Source organism: Panthera uncia, chromosome E1 (genome assembly GCF_023721935.1).
Source record: "Panthera uncia isolate 11264 chromosome E1, Puncia_PCG_1.0, whole genome shotgun sequence".
NCBI lineage: Eukaryota > Metazoa > Chordata > Mammalia > Carnivora > Felidae > Panthera > Panthera uncia.
The window spans coordinates 31,782,241-31,805,707 of record NC_064814.1 but is presented as its reverse complement, the minus strand read 5'-3'; the positions used below and the strand labels follow the sequence as shown (position 1 = coordinate 31,805,707).

The 23,467-nt window shown below is 37.5% G+C and overlaps 1 protein-coding gene across 1 annotated transcript in view; it reads right to left on the bottom strand.

The window, feature by feature from the left end:
* The window catches only part of PPM1E (protein phosphatase, Mg2+/Mn2+ dependent 1E), a 169,750-nt gene extending 148,770 nt beyond the window's left edge, over positions 1-20,980 (bottom strand). Inside the window, exon 1 of the mRNA XM_049637786.1 lies at positions 20,233-20,980. Within this exon, the coding sequence (XP_049493743.1) occupies positions 20,233-20,690 (458 nt within the window). The 5' untranslated portion in view covers positions 20,691-20,980. The remainder of the gene's footprint in view (positions 1-20,232) is intronic.
* Between the last annotated feature and the right edge of the window lie 2,487 nt (positions 20,981-23,467).

The window sequence follows — 23,467 nt, the reverse complement described above, 5'->3', positions numbered from 1 at the left end:
TATATAGAGATCAAAAGATAAAAGTATAAGAAACATCTTTTCCCATGTAAAATTAGGGACCCTTCAAGGGCCTAATATATAGCATTCATAAGTTAGATATTTTTACAAGGTTAAATCATCTTCAGCATTTATTGAAGCAAAGCAATTAATGACACCTAAAGGGATCAGTTTATATAATTAAAAATAAGGAAATCACACAAATCAGGAATATTTTATTCATGTGTACCACAAAAACATCAATAAAAATGCACTTTTTATAGAGAAAAACCTTATAATAACCTTTATCAGAAAGAATATATATTATTGAAGAATATATATTATGGAATATCTTTTATATACAAATTTCAAATCATCACTATGCAAATTTATCTAGCTTTTTTATTTCATAAAAATCTGTTAAGTGTTCCAATAGCTTCCAAAAATTAAAGTTACTGGACTTTCACTTGGATCAATCAGTGCTTAAGTATTCCCCCTAACACATTTTTTTTTAATTTTACTACAAATGATCATCTACTACTATCACAAACATCAAAATGACACGCTAAAAGAATCCTTTGACATCCAACTAATTTTAAGAAACGTCAATATTACTATATACAATAAGTAAAAGCAAGAATAGCATTAACACAATTTTAAAAAGATAATGCTTAGATGTAGGCTGAATTTGTTTAAAATTTTTACTTGGAAACATTTGTCATCTTATTTCTGTAAAATGCTAATAATGACTAAGACAACGCCGAAGTAATTGCTAGTTTAAAAAAACAACATTATTGTAAAAGTGGTTGAGTGTTGACCATGAAGCTACCCCATATGGATTCATATCTTAGCCACTTACCAGTGTGAATTTGGGGCAAATTTCTTACTTAGTACCTCAGTTTCCTTACCTGTATTAAATGCCTATTTCTTTTGGCTGTTGTGAGAATTAAGTGAATTAATATATGCAAATTACCAGGATCAGTGCCCTATATTACAAGCATTACTTAAGCATTTTTTATCTTTACTCCCACTATAAAAACAGTTTAAGTTTATAAAACCACTGTATATCACATTAGGAAAAAAAAGAACTACCTGGATGAAAATCTATACTGAACTTCCTTCCTACAACTTATCCTAGCCTTTATCAATTTTAATAATGCATATTTATTCCAAGATAACTGGCATTCTATCAATAGTTCCATATTTTTCAAAATCACAGATAAAAACACTCTATGACAAGTAAATCTAAAACACAATGTGTTGTTAAGGAAAAATATGTATTGTTAAATGTTATCTAAACCACACTATTTCTTTTTTTTTTTAATGTTTGTATTTATTTTTGAGACAGAGAGACAGAGCATGAGCAGGGGAGGGGCAGAGAGAGGGGGAGACACAGAATCTGAAGCAGGCTCCAGGCTCTGAGCTGTCAGCACAGAGCCTGATGCAGGGCTCGAACTCACGGAGTGTGAGATCATGACCTGAGCTGAAGTCAGATGCTTAACTGACTGAGCCACCCAGGCACCCCTAAACCACACTATTTCTTACAATAAAACTATTAATCCCAAACTATAGTATATGAAATCATACCCTAAAAGACTTCTATGCAGATTAGAACATTCAACACATCTTTTCTTAGTCTTTAGTTATAAAACCATGGTGCTTTACTTCAAATGTATTCACAAAACATGGCCATTAATATTCAAATCATTTACATCTATATATGCTTTTTAAAACTTAAAGTTCCAAAACACAACATCGATCTTGACAGAAAAACTACATTGAAAATATCTTCCTATTCATTTTTTCTTCTATTTTATGCTCTGCTTTGTATGAAATGTTTTAACATTAGGCACATTTTCAATTTCATGTAATCTCAATTTTATTTATTTTTTAGGCTCCACATCCAACATGAGACTTGAACTCAAGACCCCAAGACCAAGAGTCACATGCTCTATTGACTGAGTCAGCCAGGCACCCCTCCTGTAACCTAAATTTTAATTTGGATTTTTACATTCTCCCTAATGCAGTGGGTTCTCAAACTCTGGTGTGCATCATAATTACCTAGGGCTTTTACTCAAAACAAGATTCTTGGAAACCAAAGAAATTCTCATTCGGGAGGTGTGGACAGAAGCACAAGAACCTGCATTTTTAACAAAACATCCCAGATGATTCTGAAGTAAGTCATGTCCCACACTGTACAAAACACTGCTCTAATGATTTAGTTTATGATATGGATGCTGTGCTTTAATTCATTAAGTATTAGCTCAGTGCCTTATACATACAAAGCTTAGTGCTATGGATCAAACATGAATTTTGCTGCAAGGAAGGTACATACAGTTTAACAGAGGAGATAAAATATGTATATAATGACATATAAAAAGGAAGGAATTATTGAATGTTTTCTAAAAAGATACAGATAAAATACTTGGGAGTTCAGGGAAGGGGATAATTACACCCAGCTGACCTCTGGGAAATTCTAGTTGAAGATAACATTGAATTTGAAATAAGTGTTGAAGTCTATGTCTTTAGATTGTAAAGAAGAAAGTAAATTAAAAATTCTCTCACTGAATAAATGTGTCTAATAATAAACATCACTCCTTCTGACTCAGAAAAACCATTCCTAACTTCCTAAAGTTTATATTTCTAATCTGGGTTTTGGTCTTGTGTTGTCTTGTATATCCATCCGGCAGTTTGATGTGCTTCTATCTCTCCAAATATGTCTTTGCTTTGAAAGCATCAGTTTTAGTACTTTTAGTATATTTATCCTCTGAAAGATAAGTTCACGCAGTAGACACTGATACACAGAAACATACTTATCCTTTCATAAAGCTTTAGGAAGAAAATAAGATTTAAGTATAGTTAAAATGAGAACACTTTAGGCAGTCTTCAGTTCTAAAATCTCCACACAGGTTGGCATCAGGTAGCATGACGAGAGGAAATGATAAGAAAGAAAAGATGAGAAAAGACAAAAAAATTTTACAATTTAGAAGCCATTGTTCTAAAAGCCAAATAAAACACAAATTATAGAGCAGAAGAAAGAACATAAAGCTCTTCTGTTTCCTGATTATGGGGCATTTTGTTTAACATTACTGGCATTAAACAACTTGTGATTTTAAAAATTCCAGTATCAAAAAAAAAAAAAAAAGAAAGAAAAGAAAAGAAAAGAAAGGAAAAGAAAAGAAAAGGAAAGAAAATAATAAAAATTCCAGTATCTTCCCAGAGATGTGTGAATACAAAACCTACAATGCCCGATACTGACTGAACAAATGAATGAGTGAATGACTTCTGGGTTATTTCTCTGGTCTTTCTTGAGGTTTACCCTTCTTTATTCAGAGAAGTAAGAGTCAGCCAGACAAGTCCCAAATGGAATATGCTTTCTCATCTCCATGATTTTGTACATGGTAGTCTCTCTGTTGGAATGCTTTTCCTGCTCCTCTTGGCTAATTCCTATTTAATCTTCTAAACTCTAAAAATGTAAACATCCCCTTCCACAATCTAATGTCCTACATTAGCACACCTGCCTCAGTGTCCCCATAAAATCCTCTTCATCACTGTGTCCTTAACGCTTTTCAGTCAGTACACAGCAAGAAAACACTTTGGAGTCAGACACACCTGAGTTTAAATTTTGATTATACCATTTACCATTTACTAGGTTACCCGGGAGGAGTTACCTAATGTTACTAAACATTAATTTCCTGATTAAAAAATAGAAAACAATAGCCTATAATGTGCTTAGTATATCACCTCATATATAACAGAGTTCATAATTTTTATTATACTCACATTGTACTGTACTTGCTGGTTAACTTGTCTGATTTTTCCTCTAAACTGCACACTTCTTGAGGAAAGGAATATATGTTTTATTTCTGTATAAGCAGCATATAGCACAGTGCTTGGCATATGGTAGGTACTTAATGTTTTTTGATGACTAAATAAATATTACTCCCATTATAGGAAAATTAATTTGCCACTTGAAATCCTTTCTGTAATGAGGTGGAAAACAAGTAAAGAAAATAAACTCCATTAATATCAGTTTCACAAAAGGATGCTGCCTTTAATCATACTGTTTTTAGAATTTACTGTTACTTATACATATTGCAAAATACCAAATGATTCAATATCTTGCCTGAATATTGCTGGTGACATATGCCTCAGGAACTAAATACCTATTTTTTGGCATATATTAACCACAAAATTACCAAGCCCTACATAAAGCTATCTTTATTTAGGTAACCACTTAGAAAAGTTATAGTAAAATAAGTAGCTTTTTAAAACCAAGGAAATTCTTAATATAGCAAAGCTTAATTAAAATCTCCCTTTGTAGTCCTTAGGGAAAAGAGAAGACTTAGTTTCACAGTTTGGTAATTTTAACCTATGGAAGAGTATAAAGATATACTAATTAATGTAATATTTAATAGACTTTTTCCATTTAATGTTTAATTAGTTGGTTTGAATAAGAGTATAAGGCCTCATTTTGAGAAAATGCTTTTGTATTTGACCTTCGATACATTTTAACTTCAAAACATTTTTACAGAACTACACTAGATGATATCACTTGTTCTATTTTCTCCTCCTTTCCTTGACAGTCAAGGATAGTTTTGCTTTGGTATTATATGTTGAATATAAACTGGATATTTTAATATATAAAATGACTCTGAAGGACAAGTTTTACTTTGAGCCATTTTTTAATGCATTATGCAAAAGAATAATGATTTTACAATGATAATGATTCCAAAACCACGTTATAGCATATGGACTCATCCATGACACTTCTAGAATACAAGCAGTCATTGCTTTCTGTAGTCACTGCTTATTAATGACTACTATGTATTTTACTGGCTTCTAAAAGATTATGTACTGAATATATGACATTAATACAGACTATAAACTAAGCAAAACTATTTCTCTTCTTGGGGCATCTGGGTGGCTCAGTCAGTTGAGCATCCAACTCTTGATTTTGGCTCAGGTCATGATCTCACAGTTCATGAGATGGAGCCCTGCATTGGGCTCCATGCTAACAGTGTGGAGCCTGCTTGGGATTTTCTCTCTTCTTCTTTTTCCATCCCTCCCCCATTCACACTCTCTCTCGTTTTCAAAATAAATTAACATTTAAAAATCTATTTCTCTTCTTACTTAATTTTAAAAAAATGTTTTTAAGATTTCTTTCCCAAAATAACTACTACATTGAGTAGATGACTACTACATTAGGCATTAAAACTGTATAGAAAATATGTGCCTTTGGCTACTTCAACAATATTGAAATTAAAAGATCTAAAAAGGCAGGTTTAGTCAAGTATAAAATGGAATAGTGACATGTTTGTTTGCCACTGTTATGAACTATACACCAAGCTGTATTTTTAATAAGCAGCACTAATTGTTAGTCTTTTCTTTCATTAGAAGCAAGAGTTTAGGAAAATATTAGGTGCAACCATTTTAGACTGCTCCTTATCGGTAAAACCTTAGCAAGATGGACTTTCAAGGTAGAAGATGAAATGAAAATCCAACTGCACTCTCTCCCTCAAAAGAGAGGTTATAGTTAGCCGGGAAAGTAGATGTTCCATGAAGAAGTAACAGCACCTACAAAGGCAAACAGGCAAGAAATAACATGATATCTTTAGAGAAATACAGAGAATTCAATTGTGTTAGAAAATCCAGTAAGGCTAGATTAGAGGGAGGAGACTAATGGCTGGGAGGCTACTAAAGTAATCAAGGCAAGAAGAGGTAAGCAGAGTGAATTAAGCAAAAACATTGGTCAAAATTCAAACAACTGAATTGTATCTTCACTGAGATTCTTCCCTACAAAAGTATGTTTGTAACACACCATGAAAAATCATAAAACAAACTTCAAAGCTCTCAAGTCAGTCTCCCTGATTTCCTAGTGATAACCACTAATAGTGAACACTTGAGAAAGTTCTTTAAACTGTGACTTGGCTTTCACATCTGCAAAATGGGTTAATAATAGAACCTAATATCAAAAAAAATAGTCTTTGGACAAGCTCTCAATAAATGTAGTAGCAACAAAAGAAACAGGAGCAACTTATAACTACAACTAGTTCCACAATTATTATTTCAGGTGCAGACAATGCCGATTCTCTGCAGGTTTACATTGTTAACTAAGTCTTATAGAAAGATATTTATATTTACCAATCCAAGATTAGAGAATATCCTGGCAAAGAGCATTTAAATGCAAATTCATATTTATGTTTTAAAAGACTGAAAATTGTTTCTAAATGCAGTTAATTTTCCATGACCTTGAAAAGTTGAAGATATTTTTTATTCTTCTAATTGCATATAAGTAGATTGTGAATATGACAAATCCAAGTAACAGATGACACTGTATTTATAAGCTGCCTTAAACGAAGGCTCTAAGAACTAATAAATATTCACAATTGCCAGAAATCAAATCTAAAAACTTCAGAGGTCATTTCTATTGCAAAATCAGTGACAGCCTGATTTAATGATGGTCACCTCTCATATTTATGTGATAACTTATAGGTTCAATAAGAACATGTTCACAACCTGATTCCTGCCCTCTAGAGTTTTGGCCTAAGAAAGAATTTTATGTATCACATACCTCAAACACAATTTTGCAAACACTACACATATCACCTTAAAGGCATTACATTTTATTTTTTGTTGCTTGTTTTTTTAATGCAAAGGTAAATATTAGCTGTAGCACAATACAATTATCAAAAAACAGGCTAATTAAAAAGCAATTTTTTGTTTTAGTTTTTATTTTTAGATTCACAGCGTAGAGAAATGTGAATAAGAAATTCCTATGTAAGATCAAAGATGAGAGGTTCTATCTTGTGGTAAGTAGGTCAAATACTTCAAATTCATACCAAACAATAACTATAACGTTTCTGTGGGAATTGTATACATCATTATGGAATCAAGTCACCAGGAAAAAAACTATGTTTGATATTTCTAACCAGCAGATTGGTTCTTTGATTCTTTTTCCTTGATGACTTAAAACTAAAACAATAAGTAATGGACTGGTGGTCCTCCTCAGACCTTTACACCAGAAGGTAAAACCTTAAGTGAAAACGCACACAAAGAATTAAAAATCTTCTCAACCTTTTAACTAGCTCTTTTTTTTTTTTAATGTTTATTTATTTTTGAGACAGAACGTGAGTGGGGGAGGGGCAGAGAGAGAGGGAGACAGAATCTGAAGCAGGCTCCCGGCTCCCGGCTCCCGGCTCCCGGCTCCCGGCTCCCGGCTGTCAACACAGAGCCCGATGCGGGGCTCGAACCCACGAACCGTGAGATCATGACCGGAGCCGAAGTTGGAAGCTTAACTGACTGAGCCACCCAGGCGACCCTTTTAACTAGCTCTTTTAACTAGCTTCCTCTCTCTACAGTATTATTATCATTATTATTCGAACTTTTCATTGTTCACAATATTCTCAAAGAATTTACATGAAAACTCTTTTAATGCCACTGAAAATGTTCATTTTGCAAAAATGTTCATTTGCAAAACTGTGGAGTGCTAAAGATGAGAACTGTAAACATTGCTATAGCTAGTTGAAAATGTTAACATACGAAAAATAACATACAATAGGAAACCAAGCTCCTCTACCATTCAGAGAGCCGCAGAAGAAAATAATAAAAGAGAAAGAAGAGAATGAGAATAGGCCTATAAAAATCTGGAAAGGAAACAACATGGTAGATCAAACAGAAAATAAATTGACGATTCATTCATTTATTCAGCAAATAACTGCCTACTATGGGCAAGGACTTGTACTAGATGCTGGATACACAAAGAACAACAAAACATTCTTTATCTCTTGTCCGCATTCGGGAGAAGATACATTAAACAACTAATGCATGCATATATATAAATTGTGATAAATGGATGTAAAGAAAAAAGGATGCTACGAAAACCAAAAACAAAACTTAATTTAGACCACAGGTAAGGAAACACCTCTATGAGAAAGAGATACTTTAAACCTAATGGTTGAGTTGGGTAGTTGGAAAGAAGGGGAAAAGCTGCTTGGGCAAAGAAAAGCCCAAGCTTTTGCCCAGAGCAGGGCAGATTCTGGGAACTAAAGGAAGACCACTGTGATTGAAACATAATAACTGAGCACAGAGCCAGATCAAGATGAGGTCAGACAACTGCTGAATGGAAAACCAATGGACAGGAGGCAAATGTGGAAGAATAGTTTATAGAGTACTGCTACAGGAAGCTAAGTAAGAATTGATGAAAACTTGGACCAAGCTGGTGGAAATGAAGACAAAAAGAAATGGGCAGACTATTTTTCTTTCATTTACAAGTGGAATTAAAAGACTTTGAAACAAAATAATTAAAATGCTCTGCCATCTTGCTTCTCTACTGTGGTATGAAAAATTACTAAAATGGTCCCCCAAAGATGCCCCACTCTTAACCGCTAAAATCTGTGGATACTAATGAAATATCACTCCTATGATTGTGTTATATTGTACAGCAAGTTGATCTGAAAATAGGGAGATTATCTCAGTGGATCTGATCTAATCAAATGAGGTCTTAAAAGCAGACAGCTTTCTCTGGCAGCAAGAGAAGCCAAAGAAATTTGAAGAATGAGAAGTATTTTGATGTGCCATTAGTGGTTTGAAAATGAAGAGGGCTCTGTGAGAAGGAATGTGGGTGGCTTCTAGGAATGATAATCAGCTCCCACCTGACAATTACCAAGGAAATAGGGACCTCAGATCTTTCATGAGGATCTAGATTCTGTTAACAACCGGAATAGGCTTGGGAAGTGGAGCCTTCTCCTGAGCCTCCAGATAAGTCCAGTCGGCCAACACTTTGGTCTTAACTTGAGACCTTAAGCAGAGAACCTAGTGGAACATTCCTGGACTTAACTGTAAGAAAACAATAGGCATTGTTTCAAGCCACTAAGTTTGGGTAACACATTACACAACAACAGAAAAGTAACTGAAAACTATCACCCCCTATACTCCGTGAGGAGAAGTTAACAATTCAGTAATCTAAATCAGATTATTCTCTTGTCAAGAAAGAAATCTAAGAAAAATAAATTCAGCTTGCTATTCCTCCAAAAACTGAATAAAGATGTAGGTGGTGACTGGAGAACCCATTTAAATGTGACTTTGAAATTAAATGTCAGATACGTGTTATAGAATTAAAGTTTTTGTTATTTAACGAAACCCGTGTGATTCAATACAGTCACTAGCCTGATATGATACCTAAATATTTGAAGTATGATATTCTAAAGTCAGATGTGCTATAAGTGCAAAAGATACACAGGATTTTGAAAACTCGGTATAAAAAATTATAATGTCTTTGGGCACCTGGGTGGCTCAGTCAGTTAAGTGTCTGACTCTTGATTTCAGTTCAGGCCATGATCCCAGGGTCATGGGATCAAGCTCCACTTCGGGATCCATGTTGAGCATGGAGCCTGCTTAAGATTCTCATTCTCTCTCTCTCTCTCTCTCTCTCTCTCTCCACCCCTCTCCCCTGCTCACACTCTGTCTCTAAAATAATTTTTTAAAATTAAAATTAAAAACAGTATTTTAATATTGATTACATGTTTAAATGGTAATATGTTTTGATATATGATATTTGGATATACTGTATTTGGTTAACTAAATTATTAAAACTAAATTCACCTGTCTTTCAATTTTTAAAATGTGGTTACCAAATTTTCAATTATATATGTGGTTCAATTATACTCCTTTTGGATAGCACTGGTCTAGACTTCTAGGTGAGTGTCCTCTTCCAAAATTCCAGCCAACTAGAAGTATTCTCTTCCCATTATAGCTCAGTGACATTACTGGCATACAGCTATGTAAAAATACGAGCTGACTGGTAGAGCAGTTCAAATATTAGAACACTGACAAACCAAACCTCTTATACAATGAAGTTGGACAAAGTAATCTGGCAATGTCTAACAAAGTAAAAGTGTAAGTAACTTCAATCTGACAATCCCACTTTTAGATATATACCCAAGAAATCTATAAACACATGCACAAGGAGACATGACCAAACTGTAGAATTATCTGAAGGGCAGAGAATGCCAGCTCTCCATCAAAGTTCTGTGTTCTTTTTTCCATGGTGTAGAGTTGTTCTCGGTTCTGTTTGCTGTGAAATGTGGGCCATGGGTGGTGCCAACATGACTTGCATTCTATTCACTGAAAAGTGAGAAGAATTATATATGTCCTTTGTCCTTTCTAAAGACTGCTCCTAAAAACTTCCAACACCATTCTCTACTCTTCTTATGCTTGCTTGCTGCATGGATGTTGATGCCTAAAGCAACCTTGGAAACTACAGGTTGAAGGTGACATACCCTCTATTAGCCTGAATCCCTTAATCACTCTATAGAACACAGCCCTTTCTTCTCCATTGAGGGTTACTCTGTGAGCAAGCAATTAACACTATGTTAGGCTTTTGAGATTTTAGGATTTACCCATTACAGTAGCTATTATTAAACTAATAGAGTGCATAATATGCAAAAATTAGAAACAACCCAAATGTCTGTCAATAGATTGGATAAATAAGTCATAATACAATCAGACAATGGAATGCTATATAGTAGCTAAAATGAAAAAAAAAAACAAAAACCTAGATCTCTATGTATCAACACAAATCTTTTTTAAAGTCTCAACATAGCTATTTATAAAAACAAAAACAGGGGCGCCTGGGTGGCGCAGTCGGTTAAGCGTCCGACTTCAGCCAGGTCACGATCTCGCGGTCCGTGAGTTCGAGCCCCGCGTCAGGCTCTGGGCTGATGGCTCGGAGCCTGGAGCCTGTTTCCGATTCTGTGTCTCCCTCTCTCTCTGCCCCTCCCCCGTTCATGCTCTGTCTCTCTCTGTCCCAAAAATAAATTTAAAAAAAAGTTGAAAAAAAAAAATTAAAAAAAAAATAAAAAAAAACAAAAACAAAAACAAATTAAAAGCCCAGCATATATTGAGACCGTACAAATTCATATGTAGTAAAAATATAAAAATACAGAAGGATACATTACAAGAATCCTCAGATTACCTTTGAGAAAAAGGAAATGGGTTTAGAGAAGAGAGTGAAAACAAAATCTTCAATTCCATATGAAATGTTTCATTTCTTTAAAATGATCCTAATTATGACAATTTGTTGAAACTGAATAATGGGTATATGGATATTTGCTTTATTATTCTATTTGGTAAATATTTAAAATATTTCATAGTACAAAAAAATCTTTTTATTTTTTTTAATTTTTTTTTAACGTTTATTTATTATTCAGAGACAGAGACAGAGCATGAATATGGGAGGGGCAGAGAGAGGAGGAGACACAGAATCTGAAGCAGGCTCCAGGCTCTGAGCTGTCAGCACAGAGCCCGATGCAGGGCTTGAACTCACAAACCGCAAGATCATGACCTGAGCCCAAGTTGGCCACTTAACCAACTGAGCCATCCAGGTGCCCCAAAAAATATTCTTTTTAAACATATATCTGCTAGAGGGTAAACTAATAAAACCTTGTTAGAGGACATTTTAAAACTGTGAATGAAAAGTCTTAAATATGTAAATATGTTTTAACACAGTCCCAACAATAGAACTACACACTAAGAAAATTAAAAGTTTGCTCAAAGTATGAGTAACCAAAAATTGGTTAACACCTAAAAGTCCAATAGAATTGTGATTAAATTACTGAGTGTTCATTTTAAAGTTACATAGGATATAATGGGAGGTGGGGTGAGATGTCTGGAGGTTAGGATGAAACAAGATTGGCCACAAATTGATCATTGCTAAGGGTGGGTGATGAGTGCATTATTTTATTTTCCATACACTTAAAAGTTCAAAATTTAATAAGTTTTTTATTTTTACTAAGTTTTTAAAAAAGCAGTTTAAAATTGTAAGAACTACAATTTTTAAATCTTTATTTTTAATTTACTTATTTTTATTTTTAATGTTTATTTTTGAGAGAGAGACGGAGAGCCAGGTGGACAGGGCAGAGAGAGAAGGAAACAGAATTTGAAGCAGGCTCCGGGCTCTGAGCTGTCAGCGCAGAGTCCAATACAGGGCTCAAACCCACAAACTGTGAGATCATGACCTGAGTCGAAGTCAGACCCTCAACCGACTGAGCCACCCAGGCACCCCAGAACTGTCTTTTTTAAAAATCTCAGCTCATTCACTGGATCAGCAAATATTTATTGTGTGTTGTACATGTCCCTCTCAATATTAACCTAGGGATATGATGGCAAACATGTAGCTAATAAATCTAATGCAAATGGCTCCAAACACTTGCTCAGACACCCTACCAAAATATTTGGAGCACCACGAACCTCCTCCCCAATGTGTGTATACTTTTTGCTCTCTCTCTCCCCTACCATGTATGTGTATGTATGTGTGTGTAAATATATATGTATATATATGGTATATCTGTATACATATGGAATATCTGTATATGTATACAGATATTTATAAATTACATACATACACACATGCACATTTGCACACAACTCTCACAGGTAATTTTTTTTTTTAAGTAGGCTGCATGCCCAATGTGGGGCTTGAACTCACGACCCTCAAGTTAAGAGTCACATACTCTACCAACTGAGCTAGCCAGGCACCCCTCACAAGTAATATTTGGGTATTTCTTTGAATAACCTGTATTTCATTATTTCACATAATCTACTTAATAAATCCATTCTTGTTGATTTCTAATCAGATAGGATATTCTCTTTTTTAAAAAAATCTTATGTAACTAAGTATGGGAGAAGCACAGGCAATCGAGTTTTGTTGTTTCTTACACTTACAAATATTATATTAAACCCATGATTTCTTTGCAGGAATTTTTATTTTATTTTGCAGGTATTTTTAAAGCCAAACATCCATTTTGTGAGGGTTAATTTTGTTAAAACCAGGAAATATAATAAATCCATTTAATCAGTGTAGGTAAACTGCAATACTTCATAACATTCTGAAAAATGGGAGGGAGGGTGCCAGTGTTGATTCTTCTAACCTGTGAAACTTGCATTTCATCAGTATACCTCATTTACCATGCTTGACATAAAATCAGTTGTCACACGGAACTGCCCATCTAAATCAACACATCAAGTATTAACAGTACTTACACTTGCATTTTGTATACAACTAAATAGATTTCAGTATTTTCTTCTTTTGCCCTAATGGATTGTTTTGGGTACACCTCACTTTGAAAACCACTGCTCTAGTAAAAAACACATATTTGTTGACAAAAAAAATAATGAATCAAACAAGTGCTACAACAGGAAAAGGCACTGGGTATTCTAGAGGGGCACATGGAAGAGACACTTAACTCATGAGTGTGGGGATGGTGAATAAGCTGTTTGTTAAATGGAGACCTAAAGAATGGGTAAGAGATTGGACTGGGAAGGGTGGTAGTGGGGGTGCATAGTATTCTAGGTAGAAGGAATACTGTGTTATATGCAAAAGTGCAGAGGTAAGACCAAACACGGCATGTTCAAACTAATATATTAGTAGTCTAAAATAGCCGTAGTTTCTAGAGCTGTAGAGGTGGGATGGAGTCAGCAGACAGTGATTCAGAAATGAGGCTGATGGAATAAGATTATAAGGCCTTCTTTGAATTTTACCTGAAGAGCAATGGAGAGATAAGTAATGAAGGTATACAGTAAAGAATTTGGCTTTGCCCAGAGAGAGGTCTGGCCTTTGTCTGTGGCTCCCAGGAGGTAACCTCTAAACTTTGGAATTTCTGGAGTAATGGGAGTGCCTTCATTATTTATGATGGGCCCCTGGGACCACATGGTATCAGCCTGACCTCCAGTTCAACCAATCAATCTCAATAAAAACTCTGGACACCGGGGCCCCTGGCTGGCTCAGTTGGAAGAAGGTTGTTTTTTGTTTTCGTTTTTGTTTTTTTTAGAATGTGCGACTGTTGAACTTGGGGTCATGAATTGAAGTCCCACGCTGGGTACAGAATTTACTTAAATAAAATTTAAAAATGAAACAAAACAAAAAACCTCTGGACGCTGAAGCTCGAGTGAGCTTCTTGGGCTGGAATACTCTAGGTGTTATTATCCACATCAATCCTGGAGAGGGGAGCACATCCCTGAAGACAACAGAAGTTTCACATTTGAAACTCTCCTAGATTGTGTCCATGCATGTCTTCTGTTGGCTGGTCCTAATTTGTTTTCTGGGTTTTTTTTTTTTTTTTTTGAGAGAGAGAGAGAGAGAGAGAGAGGCAGGGAAGGAGGGAGGGAGGGTCAAAGAGAGAGGGAGAGAGAGGGAGAATTCCAAACAGGCTCCACACCATCAGCAGAGTTGGGTGCAGGGCTTCAACTCACGAACCAGGAGATCATGACCTGAGCTGAAATCAAGAGTCAGGTGCTTGAGGTGCCTGGGTGGCTCAGCTGGTTAAGTGTCTGACTTGGACCCAGGTCATGATCTCACAGTTTGTGAATTCGAGCCCTGCCTGGGTTCAGTGCTGACAGCTTGGAACCTGGAGCCTGCTTTGGATTCCGTGTCTCCCTCACTCTCTGCCCCTCTCTTGCTCGGGCTCTGTCTTTCTCTCTCTCTCAAAAATAAACATTTTTTTAAAAACAGCCAGATGCTTAACCACTAAGCCACCTAGGCACCCCCTTGCTTTTTGTTTAAAGATTTTTAAGCAATCTCTACACCCAACCATGGGGCTGAAATTTATAATCCCGAGATCAAAAGTTGAATGCTCCACCGACTAAGCCAGCCAGGTGCTCCTGGCTGGTTGTAATTTGTAACTTTTCTCTATAAGGAACAATATCCATTAGTACAATAGCCTTCAGGGAGTTCTGTGAGTCTTTCCAGTAGGTGACCAAATCTAGGGGTGGTTTTAAGAAATCCCTAAACTTACAGTTGATGTCAGAAGTGAGGGTGGTCTTGTGTGGTCTCTTCCATCTAACTCTGTAGTTGAACCCTAACTCCTTGCAGCTGGGGTCAGAAGTCTTGGGCAGACTTAGTGGTCTGGAGTACTGTGCCTTTAACTGCACAGTCTGGCTAGCTGAGAAAAGAATAAAAATGTTTAAGCAGTAGGTGACAATTAGACAATCTACATAATCTAGATTCTAGAGGAATCACTTATACTGGGGAGAATATACTGGAGAAGAGGAAGATTGGCAAAAGATGACAATGACAATGGGAATGGAGTGGGACATATCTATGAGATGTTTACAAGGCAAAATTTATTGAATGTGAAGGGTGAGAAAAAGAGAAATCAGAAATGGACCCACCAAAAAGAGAATCAGATTTTAGTTTTGTTTGTTTTGAGGGAGACAGAGGGAGTTGGAAGATTGAATTAGGTTCTGAACAGTTTGAGAAGCCTTTTGGATATCTAGGTAGGGCTGTTTCCAAGCAGAGATGGAAACAGAGTTGGGAATCAAATAACCAAAGCCATGGGAGAAATTGGTATCAACTACAAACAAGTAAGACATCAGAGTTGAAAAGGCTAAGGACCAAACATCAATATTCAAGGGATAGGCAGAGTACTAAAAGCTCACAGAAAAGCAGCAGCCTGAGAGGCAGGAATAAAACTTGAAAACTATGGTTAACAATGAATGCTTGATATCTTTCTTCTTCTTCTTGCTAATGTGAATTTTCTCTGCTTCTTATAGTGAACATTTATTACTTCTTTTTTTTTTTTTTTATGTTCATTTACTTATTTTGAGCCAGAGAGAGCACAAATGAGTAACGGAGGGGCAGAGAGCAGAGAAGAGATTCCCAAGCAGGCTCCGCGATGTCAGCACAGAGCCTAACACAGGGCTCAATCCCACAACCATGGGATCACAACCTGAAGAGACATCAAGAGTCGGACGCTTAACCAACTGAGCCACCCCAAGCACCCCTACTTATTACTTACTAATAAGAAAAAAGGTGTAGTTTTAAATGAATGATACTATAAAACTTGCATGCAGTTATTTTTTGTTTATATATGTAAAAGTGAGACAAAGTTTAGTAATTTCTGAACTATCTGAAACTCATTAAATGTTTCACATAATTCAATATAACTGAATTACTAGTGTCTATAACCAAAGATTTTCTTTTCAAAGCTATTTTAAAAGTGCCCTCGCACCTCTCATTACTATATGGAACTGCTTAACTTTGCCAGGGTGCTGGAATATGTTTCCCCATCAAGAAGTACAATGAGTAACTGAGGAAACAACTGCTCTAGGGGCACCTAGGTGGCTCAGTCGGTTAAGCGGCCGACATCGGCTCAGGTCATGATCTCACGGTCCGTGAGTTCGAGCCCCACGTCGGGCTCTGTGCTGCCAGCTCAGAGCCTGGAGCCTGCTTCGGATTCTGTGTCTCCCTCTCTCTCTGACCCTCCCCCATTCATGCTGTCTCTCTCTGTCTCAAAAATAAATAAAGTGTTAAAAAATTTTAAAATAAATAAAAATAAATAAAAAATAAGGAAACAACTGCTCTAAAAATGTAATGACATATACCTCTAGTAAAGACTTCAGAGCATGTGCTTCTTCTGGATGAAAACAAATAGATTTATCCCCAGTATAGTGTAGACAAATACACAGTATTGACCCATGTAACCTATACATGTAGCCTCATATTCACATCTGCTCTAAGATCAGTTGTAAACTTTTTATTTATTTATTTGCCAACTATTTCAAAGCTATAATCCTCATTTCCACCTTTTCAAAGCAAGTCCCTCATTAACCTCAGAAACCCTAATATTGTCATTAGAAAAAGGTTCTAAATCACTGGAATTTTTTATGACAATAGATCAACTCAGTAAAAGTTCTAAAATATCACATGCTTTTATTATTGATTCTTAAAGTTTAATAAACTGGAAAAAAATGTTTAAATGGTCCTTAAAAAGGTATTTAATAGCCCACAACAGAGGTCTTTCCCATCCAAGGAGACTTTTGCTATTTTCAAATTGTTGTTCTTATTCTTTCAAAATGTTACATGTTGTTTTTATCTAGTAGAGGATATCTAAATATATATTTCCCATTTTGAAAGCAAAAACTTCATCCCAAATACTACTTTGAAAAACTTTTAAGTTGCTAATTATAACTATATTTTGTTTATTTAAACATTGATCCTTTACTTACCTAAATAAGTGCTTATCTCAAGGTAGTCCTGACTTTATCAAAATGAAGAATGTTTAACTATATCTGCTGTTCCTATTCTAAAATTCTTGAGAAGCAAAATATTGAGAAAAACATTCACTATGTTTGGTTTTTTTTTTTACTTTCAACCAGTCTATACATAAAAGAGTAATAAGAAGATAAGCACCTTTACTTCTTTTCTTCAGAGAAGCTTAGTCTGTTTAGCAGCTACATATTGTATAGTTATAAAATCCTGACAGAAAACACACACTACAGACTTATAAAACCGGTATTAAAGGGGCACCTAGGTGGCTCAGTCGGTTGGGCGTCGGACTTCAGCTCAGGTCATGATCTCGAAGTCAGTGAGTTTGAGTCCCGCATCCAGCTCTGTGCTGACAGCTCAGAGCCTGCTTTAGATTGTCTCCTTCTCTCTCCGCCCCTCCCCAGCTCACACTCCGTTCTGTCTCTCAAAAATGAATAAACGTTAAAAAACAAAAAACAAAAACAACTGGTATTAAATGCAGTGTGATTTTCTTCTTACACTAGTCCCAACTATCAAATCGGTGAATATATAGTTCAGGTAGCTCTATTTAAGAATTTTAGCACCATTTGACAAGTATGACAGAGTTTTTAAAGCATATTAAGAATTCCCAAAATAAGGAGTGGGTGGTTGAGAAAATATTTTGGAAAAAAAAATAATAACTTTCCCCAAGTAAGCAATTTCAACATCTTTTTATTTCTTTCTTTCTTTTTTAAGTTTATTTATTTATTTTAAAGAGAGAGGGGAAAAAGGGAGAGAATCCCAAGCAGGCTCTGCATTGTCAGCCCAGAGCCCAATTCCGGACCCCATCTCACCAACTGGGAGACCATGACCTAAAGGTGGACGCTTAACCAACTGAGCCACCCAGCGCCTCTCAACATATTTCTAATCAGAATCATTTCAAAATATTTCCTAGGAAACTTGAGGACCCATCATTTCAAATATGTAAAGCAGAGTTGTGCAGTTCAGAGTTTATGTTGAGAAAAGTCAGAACTATTTGTACATAATTTGTTAGTTCAGATCCACTTTTCTCAACTGTAAAATAAAGTGCTTAGACAGAAACATGATCTACCTCTACTGTGTCTTCCAGTATTGACTCTGGTGACTGATATGATTTTCTTTTATTAAAAAAAAAAATTAAAAGTGTTAACTTAAAAGTATGTTTTTTAAACCGTGAAGATTTTTTTGCTTTTTTTAATCTGTTAAGGAGTTTGAAGATACTTTACATAAACAAGCCAGCCATTTTATATCCGAGTAAAAATAGGTTAATAGCTTTTGCACAAAACACAGTAAAAATCATGAAATCTTTAACTTAAGGTGAAATAATATTTTCTAACTTTGCTAGTTACTTCAAATCCAAACTTCTGTTCTCAAATGGTCATTTTAGCATTTGAATACTTTTTCTAGTTTTATGTATGTTGAAATTAATCTTGCTTCCTTTCCATATGGAAAAACACATCTACTTACCATCTTACTTAGCATCTTTATATAGATTTCAGTTTTTCAAAATCTTCTTGAATGGTAAATGTTCATGGTTGTTCTAAATTAATGACTCTCTTTTTAATGAACCTTCTCTACTGTTTGTGTTTCTTTAATTCTGTCACTGCATTTGTAAAGGTAAGAGCTGTCAAAATAAAATTAGTCTGATGCTGAGATAAATTCCTCCACTTTGGTAAACATTTCCATTTTATTTTAAGCAGGAAGTTTCAAGTGTCTATTTAGTGTTTGAAAATGACATTTCATAAGCCCTTTCCTATGACAGTTTTCAAACACTAGGAAGAAATATTCTAAAACGTTAATACTGTTTATCCTTGGTGGTGGTATTACACGCCATTTTATTTTTTACATTTCCCAGAAAGCATTATTACTTTGGTAACCGGATAGTATTTTAAAATTAAATTTTAAATAGCTTATAAAGTGTAGGACATCAACACAGTCCACTTCTACAGCACATACATTAAATGCTTTTTCCCTACTGATAAACTTCTGCTTTAACAGGAAGAATGATTTGGTCAGATGTCTGTTAGATTGGATGAAGACCTGACATTTACTTTCCAGGCCCTTCTTTCAAGTCAGGCTTTTGAGAAAATCCAAGAAGTGAGTTTGAATTTAATTGCAGTGAATCTTGAAGCAGTAAACTTTTAGGGAGCCAGAATAACACCTTTCATCACAACTATCAGCAGAATGCCAAGACACTCTCAGGTTTACCAATGTTTTCAGAGATTTGTCAGTATTCTCCTCTGTCATTATTTCAGAACAATTCCATTTAGAAAGAAACGCAATTGTAAACCGTTTCTATTTCAAGCCCACAAAAACCAGAACTGGGATGAAAGGCAAAGCCTCGACCTTTCTATTTTAGACTTTCATCTGTGTAGCTAAGCCATCTGCTTTCTCTCCCCTACCCCATCTACTTACTTAATGGACTGAAAATACTGCACGTAATTGCAATGTTATCAAACCAGCCTGACTTTTCCACTTTAACGAATTATGACTCTGTGTCTTTCACCTGAAGATTCGCTGGTAAAAATGTGCTTACCCTTCCCTCTCAATTCCTTCCCACCTCCCTCAATTACAAGTTATCAAAAATCTTTAAAACACTCGGCTTCCGCGGATTAAGCCCATCTAAACACCGCTTCACTTTCAACGCTGAGCGCCTGAAGGAAAATCAACCCCAGTCTCTCCTGTGGCTATAAGGCCGGTATTATTATCACTGTTTTTGCGGTTACGCAGAAGGCACCTCGCAGCTCAGCCTAGAAAAGAGTCGCGTCTCTCCGCCGCCAAACAACAAGGGACTCAGACTGGGAAAAGACAGACCCGGGTGGGAGGAAACCTCCCAAGAAGAGGAAGGGAGCCGGGAAGAAGAGGGAGCTCATAAGACGGGAAGAAAGGACCTTCCGAAGCATGAAGGAAAAGGGGGCTTGTGAAGTGGAACAAGAAGTGGGCAGCCGAGGTGCAGCGGGAAGAAGGGGCCGAGGCCGGCGGGAGGGCGCCGGGGGCGGCTCCCCAGTCAGGCAGGAGGCGCGGAGGCCGAGGCGGGCGTGGGCAGCTCGCAGAGACCGCCCGAGTCGGAGCAGCTGGGGCGATTCCAACGGCGCGAGGCGCGGGAGTGGGGGTGAAGAGAGGAAAGGAGAGCAGTTGAGGGGCCGAGAGAGCCGCGTCGAGGCCGATGCGGCGGAGACAGCGGGCCCACCCCCAGCCAAGCCCCGCTACTTAACTATTTGTAGAGCTGCTGCAGGCACAGGTCCAGGCTCTCGCCCTCCACCTCCTCACGGGTGATGCGCTCCGACAGCGGCCGCGGGAGCGGGGGCAGAGGCGGCAGCTGGGGCTGCGGCGGCGGCGGTGGCACGGCCGACTGCCCCCGGGCTGCCGCCGCCTCCTCCTCCTCGCCCTCTGCTGCCGCCGCCGCCTCTTCCTCCACCGCCTCCTCTTCGGGCTCGGGGTCTTGCTGGTGCTCTTGCTCCCCCTCCTCCGTCGCGGCTACGGCGGCCGCCTCCTCCCCGGGGTCCTCGACCGAAGCCTCGGCCGCTTCAGCCACTACCAGTTCGGGCTCGGGCTCCAACTCGGGTTCGGGTTCCGGTTCAGGCTCGCCGCCGCCGCACGGTCCGCGAAACTCGCCCAGGAATAGCTCCAGGAAGCGCCGGTAAGTTTTCTCCTCAGGGCTGCAGCCGGCCATCGCTACTCATGCCCCGGGGCCGACCGGGAAAGTGGGGGGGGGGGGAGTCCAGGAAGGGGAGGGGGCTGCTCTCGAGCCTCAGGCTCCCGCAAAGGCTGTTAACGGCCACACCGGCACGAGCGATCAGCACTAGGTTGCCTGGAGAGGGCTCCCGCAGGCGTGCGCGCCGCCGAGCGCGGACGTGCGCGGCCCGGGGGCGGGGGCGGAGCGCGCTGCCCCCCTCCCGGGTCTGTAGGGAAAGTTGGTGACGGGCGCGCGCTCGGGGTCCAGCGGCAGCCCACCCTCCAGCCCTCCCGAGAGCTCAGCCCACGCTGCCTAGAGACTGTCGCCATGGCAACCGGCTCTAATTAAGAATTTCAGGGTCCCTCCCGTCGAGCCCGCGGAGTCCAAAGGACACTCGAATCGACCGCTCTCCAACTCTGCCTGTCTTTATTGTACGGATACCCTAGCCTCAAGAGGATGAGAGTGAACTAAGACATCTCCAAGTCTAGCTGTTGGTTACCACTTGGATTAGATTTACCTCAGGTTTTTTTTATCTGTCCCGGCCTTGCCTTGGCGTAGGTATCTGTTGAAAGATACTACAGTGTTAACACCTTTTGTTGTTGATGACATTAATTTAATAAGTAGTTTGGGGGAGGGGGTTATCAAACACCTACCAAGTGATAGGTTGCTTTGCAGATATTCTCTCACTTGATTCTATGAAGAAAGTGGTGTTATCCTCATTTCTCAAAAACAGGAACCAAGATAAGGTACTTTACTTGCTTCAAGGTTTCACAACTACCAGCCATGGCATTGTAATTAGAACCCAGTTTGTCAGCTTCCGAAGCCTTCTAGAACCTTTTCCTTTACTCTTCCTTGCTTCTGAAGATTCAACACTGCAATATGTCTATAAAGCCTTATTTTTATAGGACTTTATAGTTTACACGTTTTCATCCCTTTAATCCTTACAATAGCACCTAAGGTAGAAGATAGCATTATCATTATAGTTCCATTTTACAGATGAGAAAATTAAGCCATAAAGACATGGTGACTTTGGTCAAGGTCACGCACAAGTGATACAACAAGGACTAAAATCCAGGTCTTTTTGCTGCAAAGCCATTAGTTTTCCAGCATACCAAGAAACCCCTCTGTAGTCTCTGCATAATACATATTACACTTCATTACATAATATGTACTTTTTGTACATTGTCTTTGCTCTTCTTCCCCATCCCTGGAGCCTCTTTCTTTCTTAGATTGAAACTGAAACGACTTCAAATGATCCTAATTTTCTTACCAAACTACACGCAAACCTATTATTTTCAAGCCTTACTGAGGGGGGTGAGGGAGGGAGAAGCTGTGTTATACAGCTGTATAGATGATAGCATCATTACTGCATACTGCCATGTCCATGGCAACATATAATTCAGCAAAAACACAGTGATTCTTTCTCTACTTTGAAAAACATGTTCACAAATTATCTACCCCGTAACTGAAACTGGGTCTGAAATACCATTTCTAGTCAGTTATTAATGGCAGAAGAAGGAGTCTCCCTGCCAACTGTTTTCATATAATACTGTATTCTAAATCCCTGACCTGATACTGTTATTTTAAGATTAAGTGGGTTGAGCTCACTAATGTACGGGCATCATGTAATAGCATCATGTAATATAGCATCATGTAATATAGCATCATAGTAAAATAGACATCCATTCTTTCTGCTGGTTTGAGATTAAATAATACATGATAGAAAGTGTACAGTGGGTAATGCACATGAGTCCTCTATAACTATTTATTTTTGTCTCAAAAGTAAATGGAAAGACCCAATAAATCTGTTTCCAGACAAGGTAAATGTATTTATATGTGTTTTGTTTAAAATATCACCAGCATAGACAACTTTCCTATGAAATGCCAAGACAGCCTTTAAACTCCTCATTTGTCTTTGTTTTCAATCCACCTGTTCATTTCCTTTTCAGAATGTCTGGAAAAGATTGACAAAACTTTTAAGGCTGCAAACCTAAATGTCCACAACTTTACATTCCAACTACTGTTTAATATCTCAGAATTTGACATGATGTCATTTAGTTCAAGAGTACATAGCTGTCAACTGTAACAATTCATATCAAGCTACACCTTCCTACTTTGTAATGTAGTTGCCTCCCTCATCTAGATGACATTTATTTGTGACATTAACTTATGACTCACCTCACATATCAAAGGGAAGTGTTATATGTTGGGGAAACATTACCACTAAGAGTAAAGGAAAAAGCCCACACCTCTTTATTACTATAAATGAAGGTGTATTTGCTTATATTAATAAAGATATTCTTTCACAAATATGGTTCCTATTGCATTCATTGGACAAAGTAGCTTTGACAGAAGGTTGCTGACAGCAGTGCTGGGATCTCAGAGCAGCTGTGTAGGATGACTTTACCATTGTCAAGAAGTCTTTTTAGTCATTATTTTGCATTGCTTTACTTTCCTTTTCAGTTCCTCTTCTACACTTCCCCAATCCCTTTCTTACTATATATTTAAAAATATTGAGCTATGGAAGCATATATATCGAGGGTATTTAAATTCTCTGAGGGTTTTTTTTTTTTCTCATAAGAATTGCCCTCCCTCTAACCTTAGCTCTTTGGAGGAAATGCACAATGTCCTTTCATGGACATTCACAGTAATGATCATATCTATAAAATTAAAAAGAATTGTTGAGTTTGGCAATTTTTTATTATATGACCCAGCAATTCCTCTCCCAGATATTTATCCACAAGAAATGAAAACATGCCCACCAAACACATATA